The 21,113-nt window shown below is 41.8% G+C and overlaps 3 protein-coding genes across 5 annotated transcripts; 2 read left to right on the top strand and 1 right to left on the bottom strand.

The window, feature by feature from the left end:
- Positions 1-333: 333 nt before the first annotated feature.
- snx8a (sorting nexin 8a) lies at positions 334-10,119 on the top strand. 2 transcript variants are annotated; one of them, XM_070982066.1, is made up of 13 exons: positions 334-402; positions 1,151-1,278; positions 1,934-2,063; positions 2,896-3,086; positions 3,384-3,504; positions 4,512-4,648; positions 4,797-4,877; positions 5,079-5,239; positions 5,425-5,554; positions 5,651-5,719; positions 6,645-6,794; positions 8,399-8,548; positions 8,997-10,119. In XM_070982066.1, exons 1-13 carry the CDS (start codon positions 381-383, stop codon positions 9,075-9,077), a joined length of 1,551 nt encoding a protein of 516 aa, XP_070838167.1. In that variant the 5' UTR covers positions 334-380; the 3' UTR covers positions 9,078-10,119. The 2 variants fall into 2 exon arrangements, with proteins under 2 accessions (XP_070838167.1, XP_070838168.1); XM_070982067.1 differs by lacking the exon at positions 1,151-1,278 and having other exon boundaries at positions 353-402.
- A 280-nt stretch (positions 10,120-10,399) lies between these two features.
- nudt1 (nudix (nucleoside diphosphate linked moiety X)-type motif 1) lies at positions 10,400-14,686 on the bottom strand. Its single transcript, XM_070982069.1, has 4 exons — positions 14,452-14,686; positions 14,173-14,333; positions 12,624-12,769; positions 10,400-10,840 (listed from the first exon to the last, which is right to left on the bottom strand). Exons 2-4 carry the CDS (start codon positions 14,322-14,324, stop codon positions 10,668-10,670), a joined length of 471 nt encoding a protein of 156 aa, XP_070838170.1. The 5' UTR covers positions 14,325-14,333; positions 14,452-14,686; the 3' UTR covers positions 10,400-10,667.
- A 561-nt stretch (positions 14,687-15,247) lies between these two features.
- On the top strand, positions 15,248-18,968 carry mrm2 (mitochondrial rRNA methyltransferase 2). 2 transcript variants are annotated; one of them, XM_070981533.1, is made up of 2 exons: positions 15,248-15,568; positions 16,417-18,968. In XM_070981533.1, the coding sequence occupies exons 1-2, from the start codon at positions 15,280-15,282 to the stop codon at positions 16,845-16,847; spliced, it is 720 nt and encodes a 239-aa protein (XP_070837634.1). In that variant the 5' UTR covers positions 15,248-15,279; the 3' UTR covers positions 16,848-18,968. The 2 variants fall into 2 exon arrangements, with proteins under 2 accessions (XP_070837634.1, XP_070837633.1); XM_070981532.1 differs by having other exon boundaries at positions 15,248-15,577; positions 16,417-18,616.
- The last annotated feature ends 2,145 nt before the right edge of the window (positions 18,969-21,113 follow it).

Below are 21,113 nucleotides of genomic sequence, written 5' to 3'. Positions count from 1 at the left end.
GAACATAAACCAGATGGACTTGCATTAGTGAAACCCGGAAATAAGCAGGTATAAAAAAAAAAGTCCATAAATTTCCAGAGTATCTGGTGAAACCCAGAGCGCATGATGAAAGCTGCTGATTATGAGATTTAGGCAGGAGCTGCTGGGATATAAGCACAAGCGCCAGCGCTTCCCCACACCTTCAGCATTTAGAAGATCACTGCAGGATATGACACACTCATTAGGCACCAGCGCATGTGAGTGTCAGGTTATATTGCTCTACTCGTGACTTGGACTTTACCCAGCGCTCACTACAACTTTAAGAAATAAATTACTTGTTTTTTTCTTTTCTGCAGGAAATCACATGGAGGTGCTCTTGTGCTCACATGACAGTCTGAACCATGGCAGGAGAGATCAATGAAGGTAGAGTACGAAAACTTCTTACAGTCTTCTTAACCCAGCGTTGGCTTTTCGTTTCCCAATTAGTTTGCTGTTTTGTTTGGTGCTGCAGTACGAAGCCGGTCCAAAAAATACCGTGTTAGTTGTTTTAAAATGGACATTTTTACTTGGTGAAGTCCCGACGTGAACTAACCAATGAGAACTTTTGGGTACATGAAGATCTCGGAGTGAAGTTGCTCCATCTTAAAACCCTCCACGAGTGAGTGATTTTGACTCGTCTGTTCATGTTTTCTTGACACCCGATGAGCTACAGAAACAGTTAATATTACCGCTAGAGATGATGCCAGAGGTGCAAACTGCTTATGAAAGTTTTTTTTTTCTTCCCTGCCACGTGAAAAACTGTCAGTTGTGCGTCGCAGTGCATTATCAGGCATATGCTGCAGTTGATCTGATCTGTATGTCACGGTTGTAAATCTAAGTTTATTAATGCACTGAATCTCTAACGTATTCGTTATCTCTGAAAATATTACATTTTGGGGTATCTTCAAATTATCAGAGCAAAATTGTGTAATATGTGTTGTAATAACATGTGGTCATATGATGGGAAATAAAATGGGTTGTCCCATAAAAGGTGATAAGATCATGATAACCTCAGCAGAGTCCTGCTGACAGACATTAAAGTGATTTTTTTTTTTATAGGGGGAGTGCTGATGAAACACCTCTTATACTTTTAGGGGGTTGTGATGCTATGTAGGTGTTGTTCCTCTTTTAGGATCAGTTCCTGCCTATTACAGGGAAGTGTATGAGGCCATCTGCTGTAGGACAGATGAGAGAGTGCAGGTTGAAGTTTTTCAGCGGTTGCTCCAAAGGACCGATCTCTCCAAGGCGGTTTTAGGCCAGGTGAGGGCTTCACACTTCACAGCACAGTGGGGGGCAAAACCACCAAGATGCTGCAGCAGGCAACCGTTTCTAAAAAACTGTGATAAAAATGCAGTTTTTAATGATACAGATGCAGCATCCACAGTAAACAATTAAATCATATTAAAAAAAAAAATCAATAAAAGCCTGGGTTTTTGTAGTCAAAGTAATGACTTAAAAACTTGGGTATATGATGTCCCCATGCACATACTTGTTTAAATCTGATAAGCCGTTATGCTTTGTGACTTAATATTTGGAAGTTCAGATGATGTAGATATGAGAGTAATGTCTTACTAGCAGGAGGGCGGTACAAGCTTTACTTAGGCTAGCAGACTGTCAAAGACATGAGCTTTAAATAATTATCAGTCCGTCAGATTTGGTTCCTTTAATGCTCAGAGACAGGTTAATGGTACAACAGATCAGTGTCATGACTTTGCTCTGAGCACATTGTGTCCGTGGGATTCTTCAGAGCAAGCTCATGATTCAGTAGAATTTCCCTTTTCCTGACATTTCAGCGTATCATCGCCTTTGTGTCTAGTGAGCACTTTTTGCATGGAGGAATGCAAACCACAGTTGAATTTAGATGTTGGACGGAGAAAGGGTGACCTTCATGTCATATGCTCTTTGTCCCTCTCAGATTGCTGAGCATGTTGACTCCACAGATGGATTCCTGAGCAAGTTGTCACTCTATAAAGCGCTCGCCTTGATTGCTCTTGCTCAGCAGGGAAAGCAGCCGAGCCCCAAACTGTTGGAGAACTGCATACAAGGTAGGTGGCAGAGTTTCAGTGACAGCGGAGCAGTTAAGCTTTTGCTTAATGAGTAGCTTGATAATTCCTGTGTCTAAGGGCAACCTCAGCCATCCCTCTGCTGTCATGACGTCCCATCCATACAAGGCGAATGTCACGCTTTTATTGGCTCACATATGAAAGGTTGACACTGAGATACACTCACCTTTTATTACTAAAGTAACAGAAGGACTTTTGGGAGTATTTATATATAATGTATTTGTACAAAACTATAAATATTCACCCCATTCTTCGTTCTTTCGCAACATAAGAAAAGCTAGCACTTTGATTTAATTCAGCTTCATTTGTTTTATTTTATTTTGGTGGAGAAGCCTTCGCTATGTTTAAGTGTTGCATTCTTCCTCTGGTCCCACAGTGGGAAGATGATAGGGGGGAATTTTATGGTTTTCATAGAGGTAGCCATTATGCTGGCCTGAGTTAGATCCATTCCCAACCTTCTGTGATTATTTAAGGCTCTCTCTGTTATTTCAGGTGTGGCCAGTATGGCAGCTAGATGCATGTCACTTCCCCATCTGTGCAAGAACGAGTTTTCTGCATTTGTCGCAGTGCATAACATTCAAATTCATGACCTCCTTGGAATGTACAGGAGGGGACGAGCAGCAGTTCACGTGGACAGCGTGCACTATACTGTGCTAGCTGAAGGCAAATAGAGCGAGACACGTAGTTATCTGTCCAACAAAGCAAAGTGGTTTTAACACCAGCATTCCTCACCGTGAGGAAATTCATTGCATTCTCGATTTATCACGATCAAAAGACAAATATTAGAAGTTGGTGCTGATTGTGTGCTTGGCAGAGCTACCAAAACCTCAGCTCGGGGAGCCGAGGGACTTGAGCGCATTGAGGATGCAGCCAGCCCAGGAGGACGCACTGACGGTGTCCCAGACGCTGGACAAGCTGCTGGCCCGGGACACAGTCCAGGTGGAGCTCATACCTGAGAAGAAGGGCTTGTTCCTCAAGCACGTGGAGTACCAGGTCACCAGCCAGGCAAGGCATCCCATAAATCCTACTGCGTGTAAATGACTGTGTTAGAAGGCCCTCAACAAGAAGAGGAGCTGAGGATGTGGTGCAGTATTCTTGTCTCACTCTGACGATGAATTTTGTTGGAATCATTTCTCCTCTTCTCATGCAGCTTCTTTATTTTTTAATCATGTGTGCATTTAATGGTGCTGAAGTAACAACAAGGCTAACCCTTCCATTATCAGCCATGTAACTAAACTTCCAACAGAAGCGTTCACTTGCCCTTTTTCTGATCGTCTTCCTCCGTTCCTTTCTGTTTTTTAGCGATATAAAGTGTCAGTTTACCGACGCTACAGCGACTTTGATGTCTTCCATGAGGTTTTGCTGCAGAGATTTGCCTACAGAGTGGTGCCAGCGCTGCCGCCTAAAAGAATGTTAAAGGGAGGTAAGTTTACCCCGCCTGAACTCTGACATCCACACAGTTACCATTGTCTTGCTTTGTTTCTGCATTTCCTCCATCTTAGAGTCATTATTTCTGAACCCATTATTTAGGTTTATATGCTTTACTGAAAGGTCGGCTGTAACTGTTCAGGGGGCTCTGGTCGCGGAGTGTTTTTTGGTTGATAAATAATGAATGCTCAGATTTAATAGAAACTGTTATTCCTGCAGGTTCTATTGTTTCAAACACAGTCAACCCCATTCATCAAAGTTACTGCCAGAAAGAAACAATGAAACGAGTGATGCATAAAATGAGGCTGTTTCAGCTCACAAGGAGTTATTGTAGCTTTGGAATGATAATTATGTCAACACACACACACACACACACACACACACACACACACACACACACACACACACACACACACACACACACACACTAATTAAATACAAAACACTTGATTAGACAATGTGTCAATTAGAGCTCTTCATCAAGTACATCAAAAAAAAAAAAAGAAACCACACGTAAATCTGCCATCCTGACAATTGCGCTCTTTTCCTCTCATCCTGCTGATACGTGTAGCTCAAGATCCACCTCAGTTTTGTGTATCTGTACATACATTTGATTATTCCTGTTTCATTACTCGGTGCTGAGGGTTTTTGAGGATTTCAGGATGACAGTAAGATTCTGAAAACTAGAAAAACTTCTAAATTTACTCCACAGATTGTAGCTCTGCACTTATAGAACATTGTTGCAAAAAAAGTATTAAAATAGATGCTGCAGGTTGTTGTGTAAACCTGGTGCCTACATTACCCACAATGCAATGTGACCTGCCACAGTTCAGTCAGAGATTCATGTGTGTTACGCTATCTGCAGGCTGAGATGAGGAGTGGACTGCAGGTGTTTTTTTTTTTTTTTCTTGTAATCTTCAGCACCAACTGACTTTGACTCAAGTGACATCACTTGAGACAATTCACTTCTCTTTCTCCACTTTCTCTGGTATCTGTCCACAGTCCTAACCTCCGTCTCTGAGCGCGACTTCATCGAGGGGAGGAGACGTGCTCTTGGCAGATTCATCAACTTGGTGTCGCGGCATCCCTTCTTCTCAGAGGACGAGCTGGTGAAGACCTTCCTCACCTTCAGCGGCTCTGTATGTGGTATTTTTATAACTGGCTGCCTCGCTCTGCCTGATGCACAATAAGCACTGTCATCACGATGACTGACAGTGAAATGCTTCCTGTTCCAGCTACGCCGTGTCGTTTTCCACTCTCACACCCCTCACCCCTCTTCCCAAACAGGATGTTCAGACTAAGCTGCGTGACACTTACAAGAAAACGGGCGATGAGTTCATGACCAACAGAATCGCAACCCTAGCAAAGGTTTGTCTCACACACACACACACACACACACACACACACACACACACACACACACACACACACACACACACACACACACACACACACACACACACACACACACACACACACACACACACACACACACACACACAATGGGAAAAAATCCCTTAAACAATTAGCAGTTTAAGATGTCAAAGAGCTGTGCTGGATCTGTTGCAGGAATATCTCCCCGCTGACATCCAGGCTCAGTTCTCGACCAGCAGAGAGCTGATTAGAAATATTCACAACAGCTTCCACAAGCTGCGGGACAGAGCTGAGAAGATGGCGGAGCGCTCGAAGGAGAACGCAACTGATCTTCTCATGTTTGGCCGAGAGCTCAGGTATTTCATTATTATGGGTATAAAGTCTTTCTCTAGAATCCAGTGCTTTTAGACGGAGGAAAAAAATGCTCATAAGATTCCAAATCCTTGGTGTTGTTGTGTCTCTTTGTGGTTGTTAGCTTGAAATAAGTTGGCAGCTGAGACACTGTTCATTTCTGCCCCTGAAATAACGCTGTTTTCGACAGTACGCTGGGCTCAGATGCTTCGTCTCTCCCCTCCCTGGCCTCGTCACAAAGCACCTGGGGGACCCTGCGTCAGTCTCTGAAGAGTCTGTCTGTGGAGTTCGCCGTGCTGTCCGACAAAGCCGCTCAGCAGGTACAGCCCTCAGCCCTTCATCCCTACCGCCTGCTCGGCTGCGCTTGTAAAAAAACTGGCACTGGGTAATAAATGCTGTTTTGCTGATGTCCTCAGGGCAGACGGGAAGAGGACGACGTCGTGGAAAAACTGAATCTTTTTCTGGATTTGCTGCAGTCGTACAGAGTGAGTCAGTTACACTTTTGGTGTTTTGGTTCCACCTTCAGGGGCCCCCAGCCCCTCATGACAGGTGATTCTGTTTTGATGTTTGCAGGCCCAGTGATGCTCTCTGTATGAAGCACTGCAAAAGTATTCCTATCCTTACGAGCTGAATACAACCCTGATTCCAAAAAAATGAAACAGGATGTGATTGTTTGCTAATCCTTTTTGACATATACTCAACTGAAAACGGTACAAAGACAATATATTTAATGTTTGACCTCATCAGCTTCATTGATTTTTGGAAACATCTGCTTATTCTGAATCTGATGCTGTAATATGTTTCAATCAAGTTGGGACAGCAGCGACTAAAGACTGGGAAAGTTGTGGAATGCTCCAAAAACACCTGTTTGGATCATTCCACAGGTAAACAGGTTGATTGGTAACAGGTGATAGTATCGTGATTGGCTATGAAAGGGGCATCCTTGAAAGGATGGAGTGATGGTGAACCTCACCACTTTGTGAACACACGATTGGATAAAGGAGATTACTTCAGGAGCACTTTGTAAAACCGCTGTCGCTAAACACAGTTCGTTTGCAAATGTTTTTCACAGCGTCCCAACTTTCTGGGTTGTTTACAGTAAATCCAGGTGCAGTAACTAAATTAAGGATATTATGCACATTTTAACAACAATGCACCCTATGTTTCCTTCGCACTTAGAAATGTAGCTCTAAGTAGTGGGTGTGTTACAGAGACTAAACATGGGGGCTGGTGGGCAGATAAAGTGGCATTCACCACAACCTCAACTAAATCTGTTAACTTTAAAATGAGGCTAATTTCATATTTTGTACAAACATTTGTCCTGCCATCTGCGGCTGTTGTGTATTACTCTTGGTCTGTCTATTACCATTTTGAGGCCAAAAAGAAAAGCTTTATGCGACTGTTCTCCAGGATCTCTGTGAGCGCCATGAGAAGGGGGTACTCCACGAGCACCAGAGAGCTCTGCACAAGTACAGCGTGATGAAGAGGCAGATGATGAGCGCCACGGTGCAGCCTAAAGAGCAGGCATCTGTGGAGCAGCTGGAATCACGAATTGTTCAGGTGGTCTTACAGTTGCTCTCTTTCCACATTTTTAGTGATTGAGGAATGAAATGCTGAATTGGCCTGAGTGCATCTACTACTATTACACTGACTTCCACTGAGAGTCAGTGAAAAAGCTGTCAAATCAGTAACCATAAAGTCTCTTACAACTGAATTTAGACTTTAACATTTTCAAGCACATTTACGTCTAAGGCGTTAGTGTATTTCCTATTGCAGCGTTTACCTTTGATTTTGGACCAATTTTCAATGCGGGGGGGGGGGGGGGGGGCAGATACAGACATATAGCATAATGAATGAACGCCACTTTGAATGAAGCTAATCACATTTTCAAACATGGGTACAAAGTTGAGTCACAGCAGGTTAAATATCAATCAGCATCTGTCATCTTGCTGTACGTACTGTTGTGTCCCTGCTGGTTTTCATCTTGTGATTGTACTTCCTCTTGGTCACTGTGGTTTGTCTGCGTCTGGCATACATGGCCATAAATTTCAAGATCTGTGACAACATGACATAGTTTCTGACCAATGCACCTTCAATTTGGGATTCAATGACTGTTCTGTCAGTTGACCATGAGTGTTTAGATTATTACATCAACAGACATGTTTCTATATTTAATGTTTCATCCACTGATATTAGCTGTGCTACGTTATTCAGAAGAAATGGGGTAATCTCGATCTAAACAAGCCTACAGTCATGCTAACAGCTGTATGACATTAAACTTGTGCACAGTGGAGCTTTGGGCGCATTGCTAACATGCTTATGCTAACATGCTCACAGTGAACATGCTAACATGCAGGGGCTTATACCGCTTATCAACGTAGTTTAGTGAGTTAGCATGCTAACATTCGCTAAAGCTAAGGCTAAGGCTGATGGGAATGTTGTGAGTTTTGCAGGAATTTAGTTCTGAACAGATTTAAAGCGGTCGTCCTGAGGGGAACATGAATGAGTGCGCCAAATTTCATGTCAATCCAGCTAATAGTTCTTTCATTTCATAAAAAACATAAATGTGAAGCTTGCGGTGATGCTAAAGTAAAAGCTGGGGGGTCACCAAAGGCTGTAGGATTCATCCTCTGGGGACCAAGAATGTCTCTGCAAAAGTCCAACTGAGTGACTGACTGACTGACAGACAGACTGACTGATGTTACCGCTAGCATGGCTAAAAACAGATATTAGTAATAGTAGAGTAACATGATGAGATAAATCCGCCCTGGCTTGCAATTTTAAGTTTATAACACAGTCGGATTCCTATAACTGATCATCTCTGCCCTTTGCATGATTCAAGCCTCGACAGGGCCTCCTCCAGACACCAGTGTCAGTAACAGTGATTGAGCTGGTGATGAACAAGATTACGTAAAGGTTCACCTGTGAATCCAATCTAGAGCCAATTAAAATGTAACGTAATGACTTATGGGCATCTCCTTGGTTTGGTAATATGAGCAGAGCTTTATCGGTTACCTCATCTCATCTCTGGTATCGTTGGAAGAAAATTTCCCCACAGAAAATGTTTAAAAAAAAAAAAAAAAAAAAACAACAAAAACCTGATTATCATCATTTGATTAGTGGGACAATTTCACAATAACCTTTTTTCATTATTCTGTTAATAGCAAGAAAACGCCATTCAGACGATGGAGCTGCGTAACTACTTCTCCCTGTTCTGCCTTCATCAAGAGACACAGCTTATCTTCATCTACCTTCCAATCACATCCCACATTCTGGGGGCTTTTGTTAACTCCCAGGTCCAAGGACACAGAGAGGTGAGGCTGCTCGTCTGGAAATCATTTTTCTACAGCCCCTTCTCTGCGTCGACACAGTGCCGCTCCAGGAGGGTCAAATCAGTTTTAAATTGGCTTCCAATGAAAGAGCTAATAATGATGGATGGTATCACTGGAGGGATAATCTCCTCGTCTAGGATTTGAGCTAGCTTGCATTTCACATGAACAAATGATTCCCTCATAGGCCTTTGCCTATTTATTTAAATTTAAATATTTATTTTAAAATGGGATAAAGTGCCGTATGTATGCCTTCAGTTAGACGCCTCCATCTGTTTCACTTTACTGCCAGTATGGCAACATTTTCACACGGTTCTGCAGATCTCAAAGTAATTTAACTTTACCTGCAAACCACCAAGCAATATTTCAATACACTCTATTAGTAATATGAGCTTCGTGGGTTAAGAGAAGTGACTTTTTGCTTTCTTTCCAGATGGGAGAGGTGTGGAACGAACTCCAGCCGAAGCTCGGATGTCTCTTTGGTGGTAATAACGGATTAAAACCCCCCATCTGAAACCCAAACACACCAGGTGGAAGGAGAGAAACACTGTCGCCGCCCAGAATCACAAACTGGAAAATAACTTACTCTGTGAGCTCCAGAAAAAAACAACGTTCCTCCTGCAAAGTCGTCTACTGCGCAATATACATTCCAGTCAATGAGAGGATTTTTAATGTAAATGGGTTCTCAACTTATTTTGGGTTTGATCATCAACCGTGCAAGTGGAAAAGACAGTGTGCTCATAAATCTGCCATTTCATGCTCCGCTTGATGAGGAAATAATTTCCATTTCCAAATCAAGGAGTGAAAATCCTCTAATGACATAAGAGAGCAGTCAGCCCGTCAGACTTGAAGGATGACTGTGTTCATGCATTCCAACTCATTTCCGAAAGCACCTGTTTATAAGTTAACCTTGTAAGAAGTTCTGTACACTAAGGTAGCTGAGAGAAAATTGCGAGGGACGGGAAGTTCGACTTTGTCACAGGATGGGATTATTTTAAAGGTTTTTGGTTTTACTTGCTGAGTAACTTTACACCGATGTATTTTTGATACAGATGTCAGTTTATAAGGTTGTGTAGCAGCATATTTTCCTTTTTGTATGGACGACTGTGCTCTCTCTCACCGTTGCTGTGTGTGTGACAGTGTTTACTGTCATGTAGAGCGACGTCTTTGCTTTCTCTGCTTAAATAGTTTTATTTTATAAGCTATTTTGAACAGCCTACGCTCAGAGCGTACAATACTACAAGTCGCAGAGATTTGAGAATTGTGGATTAAATAAAACGCTAACCTCCGGCACTCGTGGCGTAATGTCAACAATAACACTATAAGCTATTCATACACTGCCAAAGATAGGAGATATAAATTCACTGAAAATGCTCAGCTGTGCAGTAAATCCTAAAGAAGAATCCCACACAGTTCAAACTGAATTGATTTGAATGGATTTTGGCCACATCACATCACAGCTGCAGATCTGAGATATTGAGGAATTCCTTTTCCAAACACTTAAATTTTACACTTTGGCATGAAAACAATGATGCACAATTGTGTCTTCACACGTGTAGTTTATCAGAACATTATAAAAAAATACACAATTAAAAATTAAAGGGACAATTTGCCATGTATGGGCTGATGTTTTGAAAGTTACCTCACAAAAATGTCACTAACTAATGTGATCTCAAACACACCAACCTGACTGTGTTGAATGATGCCAGTATGCACATAGTTCAACATTTTTTATGAAGAAACTGTCATTTTGTTTGTGCATGAAGAGGGCATGGGACTCAAGTTAACTTGCACAGAATATGAAACCCAATAAAATTATCTCTGTAGATACTGTAAATATTTTTGTCCAGGAAATTCTTGCCGAACACTCAGTTATCCTGAAAAATAAAATGGCAGAATGGATATTTCTTCCAGTGTACTGCTGCTTTGATTTGTTCCTTTCCTCTCTGTACTCTACAGTTAAAGTGGTCCCGTTAAGTCCTGCGTTTCTCCCACAAATGTAACCGAACAACACTGAACAGTATTCAACAATAACAGCGTTTCAAGGTGAAATCTGGAAGGCCGCCGCTCTCAGATAAACGTCCTCAGAAACGCACCGCACCTCTCACAGCTCCTCCACTTCCTCCAGTTTGTGGCTGAGGATCACGTCGTGACCCTGAAACTTAAAGTAGCCGACAAATTTCTTCTTCTGGAGCATCAGGGGGAACCACATGGCGTCATCCGCCCACATCTGACTGAAAGGGATCTGGTGACATTCAAACCACTGAGGCTTCATTTCTAGAAGACAAACGAGAAAAAGTCCATCAGCTACCTTAAGATGTTACAGGAGGATCACACATGACTGCCTTTAACTCGTCTCTGCTATTTTTGTGCCATTTCTGACTCATCTCGATCGCCGTCCGGTCCACAGACGGCGATCGATCTCAAACTCCTTTCCTGCTTTGTTAAACAGAAAATGAAATCACGCTTCCAGTCAAAGAATAGGGTTTTTTCAAGTAAGCAAACAAAACAAAAGATTTATTGCTCACTGGCCATGGAGAAATCCTTCTTAAGCTTAACACCAGTGAGATGAAGCGGACAAAAATCCTTCATTTTGCCTTTCAAGGTTCATCTGAAGCTACTGCGAAGCCTCAGATGAACAAATCAAAGCGGGATTCTTCTAAAGTCATTTTAGTACAAACTCCCTGTTTGTGTTTCCCTGCTGAGCTGCGCGACAAAAAGAGGGAATGTGGCACTAAAAACTTTGAAAGATCTCCACTTGATTTGTCTAACTCCGACTGAAGAAGCCTCATTTTGACTAATGAAGTGTTGCAGAGTGAGACTGAGGATGTTTGTTCCCTCGTCTCTCACGCTGGAGCTGCACGAAGGAGGTTTTTATTTTCAGACAGTATGAAGAGGAGGAATCAGTACAGGGGGGAATTCTGTGTCAATGTGCAGCACATGAGCAAAATGTGAACCTACTCTTTAAGCTTACAGTACACGGACGCATAATCATCATCTTTAGACGACGTTAAACAAACCAGACGATTTCAGATTGTCATTTTAAGGGGAAATTTTGTCTCCTCTTAAAAATAAAAGAGAGAACTTGGACACCAGCTTCCTGATTCAGAGAATCAGACTTTCCAGCGAGGATCTTCTTCTCCTTTAGCTACACTTTGTCACGAAACATTAACTTCTGCTGTCCTGCCCGTGGACGAAGCAGAAAAATGTCTTCTTCTCAAACACTTTACTTCTGATTCAGCCCTAAATTCATCACATTTCATTCAAGCTGCTCGTCCATGAATCTCTTCACCCCCCGGCTGTTCGACCCCTCTTGCCCTCCAGACTCTTTGGCTGCTCGTGTCTGCTTGAGCTGCACTTCGCTGAGTCGCTAAACTTCACCCTGTTGACCTCCACTAGCTTCTCAGGAAACACACATCACTGCATTCCTTCTGTTGAGCGCCTCCTCATTTCCTTTGTGTATTTACAGTCTTTTAAACTTTACTACTGAGAGCATACTTACACATTCCTCCCTCTGACTAATAAGCTCTCCTTGCTGGCAGGCCTGGCGGTGAAAACACTAAATGTTCCAGTGAATTCACATAGAGGGATCATTTAACCTAAAGCTGATATCGTAAACCTCAACACGCTCATTGAAAACTGTTTTGATTCTGATTATTTTAACCTGTAAGGACAGTGCAGATTGCCATGAAGCCTGGACTGGCATTAAGATAACATAACAGGAAGTCAAGATTAAGGGGAACCAAAAGTGAAAGGGGACTTTTTTCTGCAGGATTCCAGGTTAGTATTTTTTATTTCTTTGAACATGTGGGTTACTTGGAATTATGTACAGCAAAAACAGTTGTTCCTCTTCACCTCCACTGTACCACAGTGCATGAATCAATTCTCTTTTCTAACTTTTTCACTGTTTTAAGTGTTGTTTTCATATGATTTCTGCCTTTATTACCTGTGTCATTCCAGTTATTTCACTATTTTCTGATGAATATGAAACCCTGGGAAAAAAACTGTCCTTCACCGCGACCCGCTTTCATTTCTCCCGTGTGATGCTGTGGAAACGTACCCTCTGATTCCGTTGGTTCTCCATTATAAGAGTCAGCTCTGAAAATATGGACGTCGAGCAGCTCCGTGTCTCCGACGAATTCAAATTTGATATTGCCGACCTTGTCGAGGGCATCCACCGTGAGGCCACTTTCTTCCTGCAGTTCCCTAAAAATGAGAACATCAAATGAATATTTCATAACATGCATTTGAGAAATAAACTCAGCACAGTCCACACATACACTAAAAGCAAGTGAAGATGGTACAGTGATCATATCAGTGGCAGACTGATAAATCTGTCCTCTTCTGAGTCAACTACATTCGTCGATGAGGACAGTGAGACGTGGTTGAGAGCTCCAGAAAATCTAGTAAGTCGATCTAAGATTAAATTGCCACATTACGTATTTAAGTTTAATGTTCAGCCCTTTTTTAATCCAGCTTGGGGGAATTAAATTTTTACCCACACGCACACACGTGACCTATAGACATGCATTCGTAAAGGGGTGTCACAGTGACGGTGCTGCCATGTAGTCTGCACTCCAATCAGTTAGAGGTTTGGTGAAGTGAACTGGCATCTCTCAACCCACCAGCCCTCGCTCCATAACATGGTCCGAGCTGGACTTGATCCAGCTTCCCTCCATTTCTCAAGCACTGTCGCCACAGACCGAGCTTTCAGTTCTGTTTTTCTTCTTAAATTCACTGTCAACCTCCCTCAATATTAACCACCAAATATATTGTTCCTTTAAATTGTCTCTCTTTTTACATTGTCATCTTCATACAAAGAAATATAGTAAGACAGTACGATGTATCATCCAGCAGCTTACATGATTTGAAAATGCTGTCTTAAAAATCAGTGGAAGTAGAGGTGAATTCTGTCTGGATGACTTAATTTAAGACCTTTTCTGCAGTTGTTTCTTCAAGCTAGCAGCCAACGCAGCATTCACAAGTATTTTTTTATTGATGCAACTGACGATTGGTCAGTTGCTTCCTCTAACTCTGACTGCCAGTCCAGAGCGCTTTGGATTTAAAGTGGAAGTGCCATGGTTACACAGAGCAGGCCTCTTTTTCATAGTGAGAGAAAGCAGCTTGGGACACGGCCTGATTGCCTTCAGGACTTCCTTCCTTTAGCTTTGGAACAAACATCCTGCTGATAATTGATGATAACACAAAGTCCACACTCAACATTTGTTTATTTTGTCAAGCGTACAAACTACAGGAAACCACAATTTAGGTTCACAAATGTTTTCTGTCCTGAAATGACACACGTTGATTGATTTTAAATGCACAAACGCAGCTTCATATTTTCTTTTTATTCATGCATATTCGAGGTGTAATGATACGCGCTGTGGCACGACGATGCAAAGTACAGCTGTGAACTCAAATCAACTGAAACACATAATTAAAGGATAAGAGAGGCTTTGTTTTTTCACATTTTCTATTTAAAGAGGAATAAATATTGAATTCACAACTGCTTTTATTGCTTGTTTTCACTCAGGCTTTGTTTCAGTATTTTGGGCCTTGACCTGTGAACCCTGCATGAGACTGCTGAATGTGTCCTTAGATGAATTCACCTCCTTGCAGCATCTTCAATGCTTTCTCCAGGTTGAACTTTGCCCCCAAAGCCATTCCACTTCCCAGCCCCAAATCCTCTCTTCTTCATGCCGAGCAGCACCCTGCCGGGCTGGACCACGAGTACCAGGGTCAGCAGTTTGGGGCTCAACATCTCACCTGTCTGAGAGGAAGTGAAGACATTCAACTGTCCACAGACACTATGTAAATACTGCCTGACGCAACATTAGCTGCAAAGCTGTACTGTACGAGCACTGTTAGCTCTGCGTTAGCATCCTTACCTGCTCAATGTCTGCCTTGTGAGCCGCTGAGAAGAACAAAAAAATACCAAAAAAATCCAGGAAGTGAAATTTTAGAATGGAGTTTCTGTATACAAGACCACACGTTGAACGACTCCCGCGTGCAGCACCACTGACGTCGTCACATGACGCGCTGATGTATAAAAGCACGGATTGGTCAAATCAACGCCAGAGCGGGTCAACGAGTCCCATCACTTGACTAGCGGTTGGAATGTGTAACCTTGAAATATGTTCGACTAGAAACTTAGAAGTTTAACGTACCAGCGTGTCCCCGTGGCAGTTCATTGACTGAAACTCATTTCACACACAATTTAAGATGATCCACGATTTGATTCAAAAATGGGAACAACTAAAAATACTGTATACCTAAGACTAAAGACTTGCAGGTTTTTGTTTGGAATCACCAACAATAATAATGATATAGCACCTTTTTCCGATTGTATTTACAAAGGGCTTTTTGATATACGAAAAAAAAAGAAAAAAAAGACAGGGATATTATAGAAACATAGAATATTAAAAAAAGGGCAAACAAGTGCCTGATTTCCTCAGGTACGTTTTTCCAAAGGCCACAGCTCCATAAAAATGGGATGTGATGAGTTTATGAAAAATAATTTCTATGTTAGAAAAAAAGTTTGGATCTTTCTCTTTGTAAAAAGAGAAACACGACTATACTCGGTAGGAACTACTCCTGTCAGGGTAAGGGGACATACATAAGTACTACACACGGTTTTTCTTTGACCAATGGCGAGTTTTATTTTCACGCATGCGCATTTGCCACACGGTACACATGACCCTGCACTGTCCTAAACAATGTGGTGGCTCTCCTTCCAGAGGAGAGCATTTCACTCCTCGTTACGTTCATTGAAGAAGTTAAAGGGTAAAACTCCAGCCGAGCAGCGCTGGATGCTGCGGCAGCTCAAAGACCCGTATGTCAAAGCTTCTCACGCCCAGAACTTCCGGTGCAGAAGCGCCTTCAAGCTGCTGGAGATAGATGACAAGTTTCGGCTCTTACAGCCCGGACGCAGTGTGGTGGACTGCGGAGCCGCACCTGGAGCTTGGAGTCAGGTGGCAGTCCAGAGGGTCAACTCAGCCAGGACAGGTGAGACAGGTAGCTGCGAACACACACACACACACAGAGGGGTGGACAAAATAACAGGGACACTGGACAGTATTACACAAAAGCAATGCAGTTTTGCAAAAATTGTGAGGCTGTATCAGAGGAGTTATGATTTAACTCAGGTAATTTTTGAACTCACATTTCGTGGTGTATCTTTCCATTTGTCCTCCCCTGTTAATTCCAAGTCTGACTGTGGATCTTGGCTGCCCTCCTTGAATTGGCTCACTTAAGTTAATTGGAACAGCTGCTCTACATGATCTTTTATTGGAGAGTGAGCTTTTATTTATCAGCCAGTCCTCGTAAATGTCACAATTTGTGCAATGCTTTTGACGTTAATAAGCAAAATATTTAAAAATATCCTTCTGACTGCAATAATTAATAATGGAGAAACTATTTGACACTTTTCAAGACAATTAAGTGATCGGTTTGTCCTCAAGTTATTCACTGACTAAGACAGGAGCCTGTACTGAAGGATGTGGTTCTTCTGTTGGGTTACAACAGTACTACCTACCTACCTTTAAGGCTGGAGCTGTAGTCAGTCAATGAGTGAATTAACCAACCAAAACAATCTATTTTAGCAGTTTTATTTATTTATTTAAGATGGGAAAGAAGTAACTGATTGAATTTCAGTGTTAGTCATTTTCCAAATAGGTAATATTATATTAGAATTACACTGTGCTCTTATCTGTGTGTTCACACCTGCAGCTCATCACCTGTGGATTTGTGTGATGTGACCATATTGCTGTGTCAGTAAGACGGAAGCAACACATTCATGCACTTCATAAATAACGTCTTGTAAACTACAGCTGAAATGTTTTCTTGCATCCCAGATCCGGAGTTACCATTCGGCACAGTCGTCGGCATCGATCTGCTGAACATACCACCGCTGGACGGTGCCCACTTCCTGTCCAATCACGATGTCACTGACCCCGCCACGCACGCCAAGCTGCGGGGGCTGCTCCCCGGCGGCCAGGCTCATGTCATCCTGAGCGACATGGCGCCCAACGCCAGCGGGTTCCGCGAGATGGACCATGAGAAGCTTGTCACGATGTGCGTGACTTTGATAGACTTGGCTGAGAAGATTCTGCAGCCGGGGGGCTCCCTGCTCTGCAAGTACTGGGACGGGATCCTGGCTCATAAACTCCAGGAGAAACTCTCCAGTGTGTTCAGCAGTGTTCAGACTTTAAAGCCACACGCCAGCAGAAAGGATTCGGCCGAGAGATATTTCTTCGCCAGGATGTACAGAAAGCCGGTGAAATGATCAGAGGCAGCTTATATTTTCCTTAAATGAACAGTTTGTCCAATTTAGACGCTTTCTGCAGATTCACTTAAGGGTTCACTGTGCTTTTGATGAGTGAACATGAAGAGAGGGCTTAGTTAATGAGTTTGATCAAAAGGTGGCACTGTTGAGGCATCAGTCAGGCTCACAGCTGCAGGCACAGACTCACACTGCTGCTGCTGGTTTGTGCTCCTTCAAACTCAACACAGTAGCACCAGTGAATCTGTAATATGTAAACCTATGCAAGAATCATCAGTGTGATATTCCTCAGGAGCCCAATGCTGTGTTTTCTCTCAAGTTATTGTTTGCCCCACAGTATTTGTTCTACACAGTCAGACTGGTGTTTGCTTTGTTACAGAAAGTCATTTACCAGTGCTGCCTATGCTAATAATTTGCACTGCCAGCCATGTAGAAATATGTAATCATTCTCTCATTGAGAGCTTATGAAGGGAAAACCTAATACATAAGAGTCACATACAGCATGACTAATGGGAAGTGGGATGATACTGAAGCTTGGCACGCTGCGAGTGGTGTCTGGCTCTGCTCTTTGACAGTGGAGAGATGGCCATTTCCTGGGAAAATGTTTTCAGCCCAGTAGACAGATTTTCTGCTAAAGTTCTCGCTCGAATCACCATGCCGAACATTTTGTAAAGTACTTTCTTTATTTTGTTCGTTTCTGTGCTTTTTTGCACTGATCTGATGCTGCTCTGAACAGATTTTAGAGCCAGTGATGTTGACACGAAAGGCTGCTTCTGGTCAGCTGTGTTTGATAACAGAAATCTCAATTTGGATTTACAGTATAGTCCTTGCTAATATAAGATTGTCAACAATGTTGTGTATGTAATTGTTCACTAAGATTTGGATGCTGTGCAGATGCACTTCCCTTTGTCATTTCACATGCATGTGCAAATGACTTTATCTTTTTTTTTAACCATTTTTTGGGTGTTTTACACCTTAAATATGTCCAACATGAGAGAGAGATGGAGAATGGCATTTCCATGTTCACATATGTGAATAACAACCAAACACAGTCATAGTGGTAATCTTGTTTGTACCACTTTTAAACTAATATTACTCAAATAAATCTGATATTTTTAGAATGAGGTTTGCTCGGAGTGGGATCATAAATTATAGATGAAAGGTAGGGAAAAACTTTTCTGGTCTCTACGCTGAGAAAGGATGACTATTTCAGAACTGGAGTCATGTTTGACGTTTGATGCAGCTCTTTCAGGGTAAATCACAGCAAATGGTTGCCTGATAAATCTTTTAGAAGCCACTTTATGAGCTCACCTCACGTCCTCAGTAATGGAGGATGGAGGGAAGGGAACAACATCATTTGTTAGCAAGCTAAGCTAAGATGCTAGGTAGCATGATTCAAGCTACATATCGGAGCAGGTGCTCACTTATTTGTCCTTTTAAATTATTTTGAAAACAGTTGTTTTCCTTCAAGTTGTGGAGGGTATTTCTCTTTAGTAGCCTGCCTTGCCTTTGGTAGCCTGACTTCAGTTTTCAAGAAGACATAGCACCTGAAAGTCTCCCTTAGTACAGCCTCCCGCAATTACGTTGGTTTGGGTTTAGCTAGTGGACTAAACCATTTGTATGTTACGGAGGGGGGAAGTCACACGAGATGCTCCAACTTTATTTTAAATATAAACAAAACAAAACAAAAAACAGTCCTTCAGTCCAGTTAATTTAGCCATCAACCATTCGATTAGCAATCTTAACAATGCTAAGTTTTTAGATAGCAGTTTAAAAAAAACAAACAAACAAAAAAAACTTAAATTCAAGATGCCCAGAGTGTTTTCCCCATGTTTGGGCCCCAGATGCCATTCATGAATAACAGGCCTGATAAGCAACACTTATTGATAATAGATACTTGTATAAACAGAAATAACCTTGTGAGAAGAGGTGATAATAGGAAGCACATGCACATTCAATTAAGCACAGGACTTGGAATTGAATGAGTATTTTTGTTAAATTTCATTGTTGCCCATGTAGCACAAAATGATTTTTTTATCTATTCCAGCTGAATTAACCTGTTCCTTGTTGCGGAAGTGGAAACTCTTGATTTCTTACAAAAATAAACTGATCAATTATCCCTGTCACTAAAATCAGATTATTCCTAAATTGATGTTTAAAGTGCGCTCACTCCACAAAATGAAATTAGAAGCCTAATCAAGACTGAATTTGCATTTATGGCAGCAAAGGAAGAGATGGCTCACATGAATAAATTAAAGAGGAGGCTATTTAGCCTTTCTGTCTCAGGAGTGATGAGTAATACAGTATGAACTGAAACATTCATGCCTCTTGGTAAAACTAACTGCATTGAAGGGGTTCTGACCTCTAAAGATGATTGTTTGGGATGAATGGGAGCAGCCATGCCTGTTTATAAAGCAGGTAGTGAAAGATGTGAACAGATGACCAATTTTACTTCTCATTACTCGTTGATTATTCATCCCTTTGCTATTTAGATTCAAATTATTCCCAAATTACTTCAGGATTTATGTAAATTCCACTGTGGCTGAGCACTGGGGTTCAGGATGAATGATGATTCATTCACAGGTTAATTCATTCCTCTCCGGCCAGCTGCAGGTTCAGATGTAAATATTGGTAAATTAAGAGAGAAAACTGCTGGAGTGCTGCAAATTTTAAATTCAGATTTGGTGATGAGATGCTGTAATCGCCTCTAATTGTCTGAATTTTGAAAACAAATCTGCTGCACCGGAAACCTCTTTGAACTGCTTTTTGTTGAGCATGTTTGCAGGCGCTTTAATAGAACAATGCTGTCAAAAGAGACACATTCAACAGGTTGTACACTTTTGTTTGACAATATAAATCTCACTGACTCAATTCCTCAAGATAAGAGGTAACATGATCAAATTATGAGGATGAAGATGAGTATAATCAGCTGGCAATTACTATCACAATCTAGCATTGCCTGTGAATTTCTGAGCATAAGCACAGTCTTTAGCAGGAAGTTATTTTTCACAGGTTATTATAATAAAATTGTGCTCACTTGAGCGAGTTCTTATTAGATACGTCTGCGCCTCGTTCTGTGCCCTCTGACATTATTTGCTGCGGTGTCAAAGACCTGCAGAAGCCATAAAATTAGAAAAGCTCCTGAATGGTTTGAAATTAGAATTGATTTGTTCCGGTGAATGAATGCCTTCATAGAAAATGTACTGGACAGCGTTTTCAGATGTGAACGAGTGAAAGATGTTCAGGAGATGCAGCCTGAAATTTGCTACGTTTTGTAAAAGAAGGAATGTTTCCTTTTTAAATTTCACTCAGTCTCGAGAATAAAAACAAACAGTCTTTCTAATATTAACACAGTGGAAGTCTCAGATTGACAGGAAATTAAAGAAATGGTAATATCATTTCTTACCATCGTGCCATTCATTCCCTTGGCTGACCTGAGTTGCCAAAATGAATTGCTCGTCTGACAACATTCATTACTCCCTGAGCCCGTCCCTGAATGTTAGCAGACCGAGCCAAGCACTGACACAAAGTAATGACTGCTATTATGATGATAATTTCATAGCATCTTCACAAATAAATGAATCTGGAATCTCCGGACAGAATGACGACTGTGACGCCTTTTATTGGTACCACTTTCAGTTTATGATGTCGATGTTTTGGCAAGCCATTTGACATAATGGCACTGGGAAATTTCCCTGTAAACAACTGGGTTTCTCAGAAAATGTGGGAGTTTAAAACGAAGCGTGCAATTAAAATATTCATGCCTGTTCAAACACGATATTGGAGGCCCAGCGCTTCAGTGCATCTCACACTATGACGTACCAAAGTCTGCCAAGAACTTGCAGGTTTTTTTTTTGTTTCTGCCTCTCTGGCAGTATCATACAAAAGGACACATGTCAGTGAATAATCAAGCAATCTCCTCATGATCTTTGCTTTTTCGAGGTTGCCGCAGTCCTGCAGAAAAATGTCAGGAACATTATTGCGAACAGGGCGAGGAATGGTTGTGGGAGGAGGGTTAAAGAGACAAGAGAAAAACAAAACACAGGCTACGGAGAACAAAGCGCAGCTTGCACTCAGTGGCACCATTTTGCATCCCCATATCAGCTAAGCCTGACATTTACGAGCAAATATGGAAGATGATTGCAGATGGAAACTGAAAGCTAATGACCTTATGTTAACATTCTTGCTGCCAACGTGGATTTCCTTCAGGTAATTTATCAGAAATTGCTTTAAAGACATCTTTTTAAATTGGTGTGTGGTATGAAGGAT

Source organism: Chaetodon trifascialis, chromosome 15 (genome assembly GCF_039877785.1).
Source record: "Chaetodon trifascialis isolate fChaTrf1 chromosome 15, fChaTrf1.hap1, whole genome shotgun sequence".
Taxonomy (NCBI): Eukaryota; Metazoa; Chordata; class Actinopteri; order Chaetodontiformes; family Chaetodontidae; genus Chaetodon; species Chaetodon trifascialis.
Note: the sequence above shows the minus strand (reverse complement) of the source record. Positions and strands in the feature narration are given on the sequence as shown.

Excerpts from the sequence above, each read along its gene's own strand:
- mrm2 (XM_070981532.1), top strand. The coding sequence starts at position 15,280 with ATGTGGTGGCTCTCCTTCCAGAGGAGAGCATTTCACTCCTCGTTACGT. Across the intron at positions 15,578-16,416 it reads AGCCAGGACAGGTGAGACAG|ATCCGGAGTTACCATTCGGC; the intron begins GTAGCTGCGAAC and ends CTTGCATCCCAG.
- nudt1 (XM_070982069.1), bottom strand. The coding sequence starts at position 14,324 with ATGTTGAGCCCCAAACTGCTGACCCTGGTACTCGTGGTCCAGCCCGGC. Across the intron at positions 12,770-14,172 it reads ATTGAAGATGCTGCAAGGAG|GGAACTGCAGGAAGAAAGTG; the intron begins GTGAATTCATCT and ends TCTCATTTTTAG. Across the intron at positions 10,841-12,623 it reads AGAACCAACGGAATCAGAGG|AAATGAAGCCTCAGTGGTTT; the intron begins GTACGTTTCCAC and ends TTTGTCTTCTAG.
- snx8a (XM_070982066.1), top strand. The coding sequence starts at position 381 with ATGGCAGGAGAGATCAATGAAG. Across the intron at positions 1,279-1,933 it reads CCAAGGCGGTTTTAGGCCAG|ATTGCTGAGCATGTTGACTC; the intron begins GTGAGGGCTTCA and ends TGTCCCTCTCAG. Across the intron at positions 3,505-4,511 it reads TAAAAGAATGTTAAAGGGAG|TCCTAACCTCCGTCTCTGAG; the intron begins GTAAGTTTACCC and ends ATCTGTCCACAG.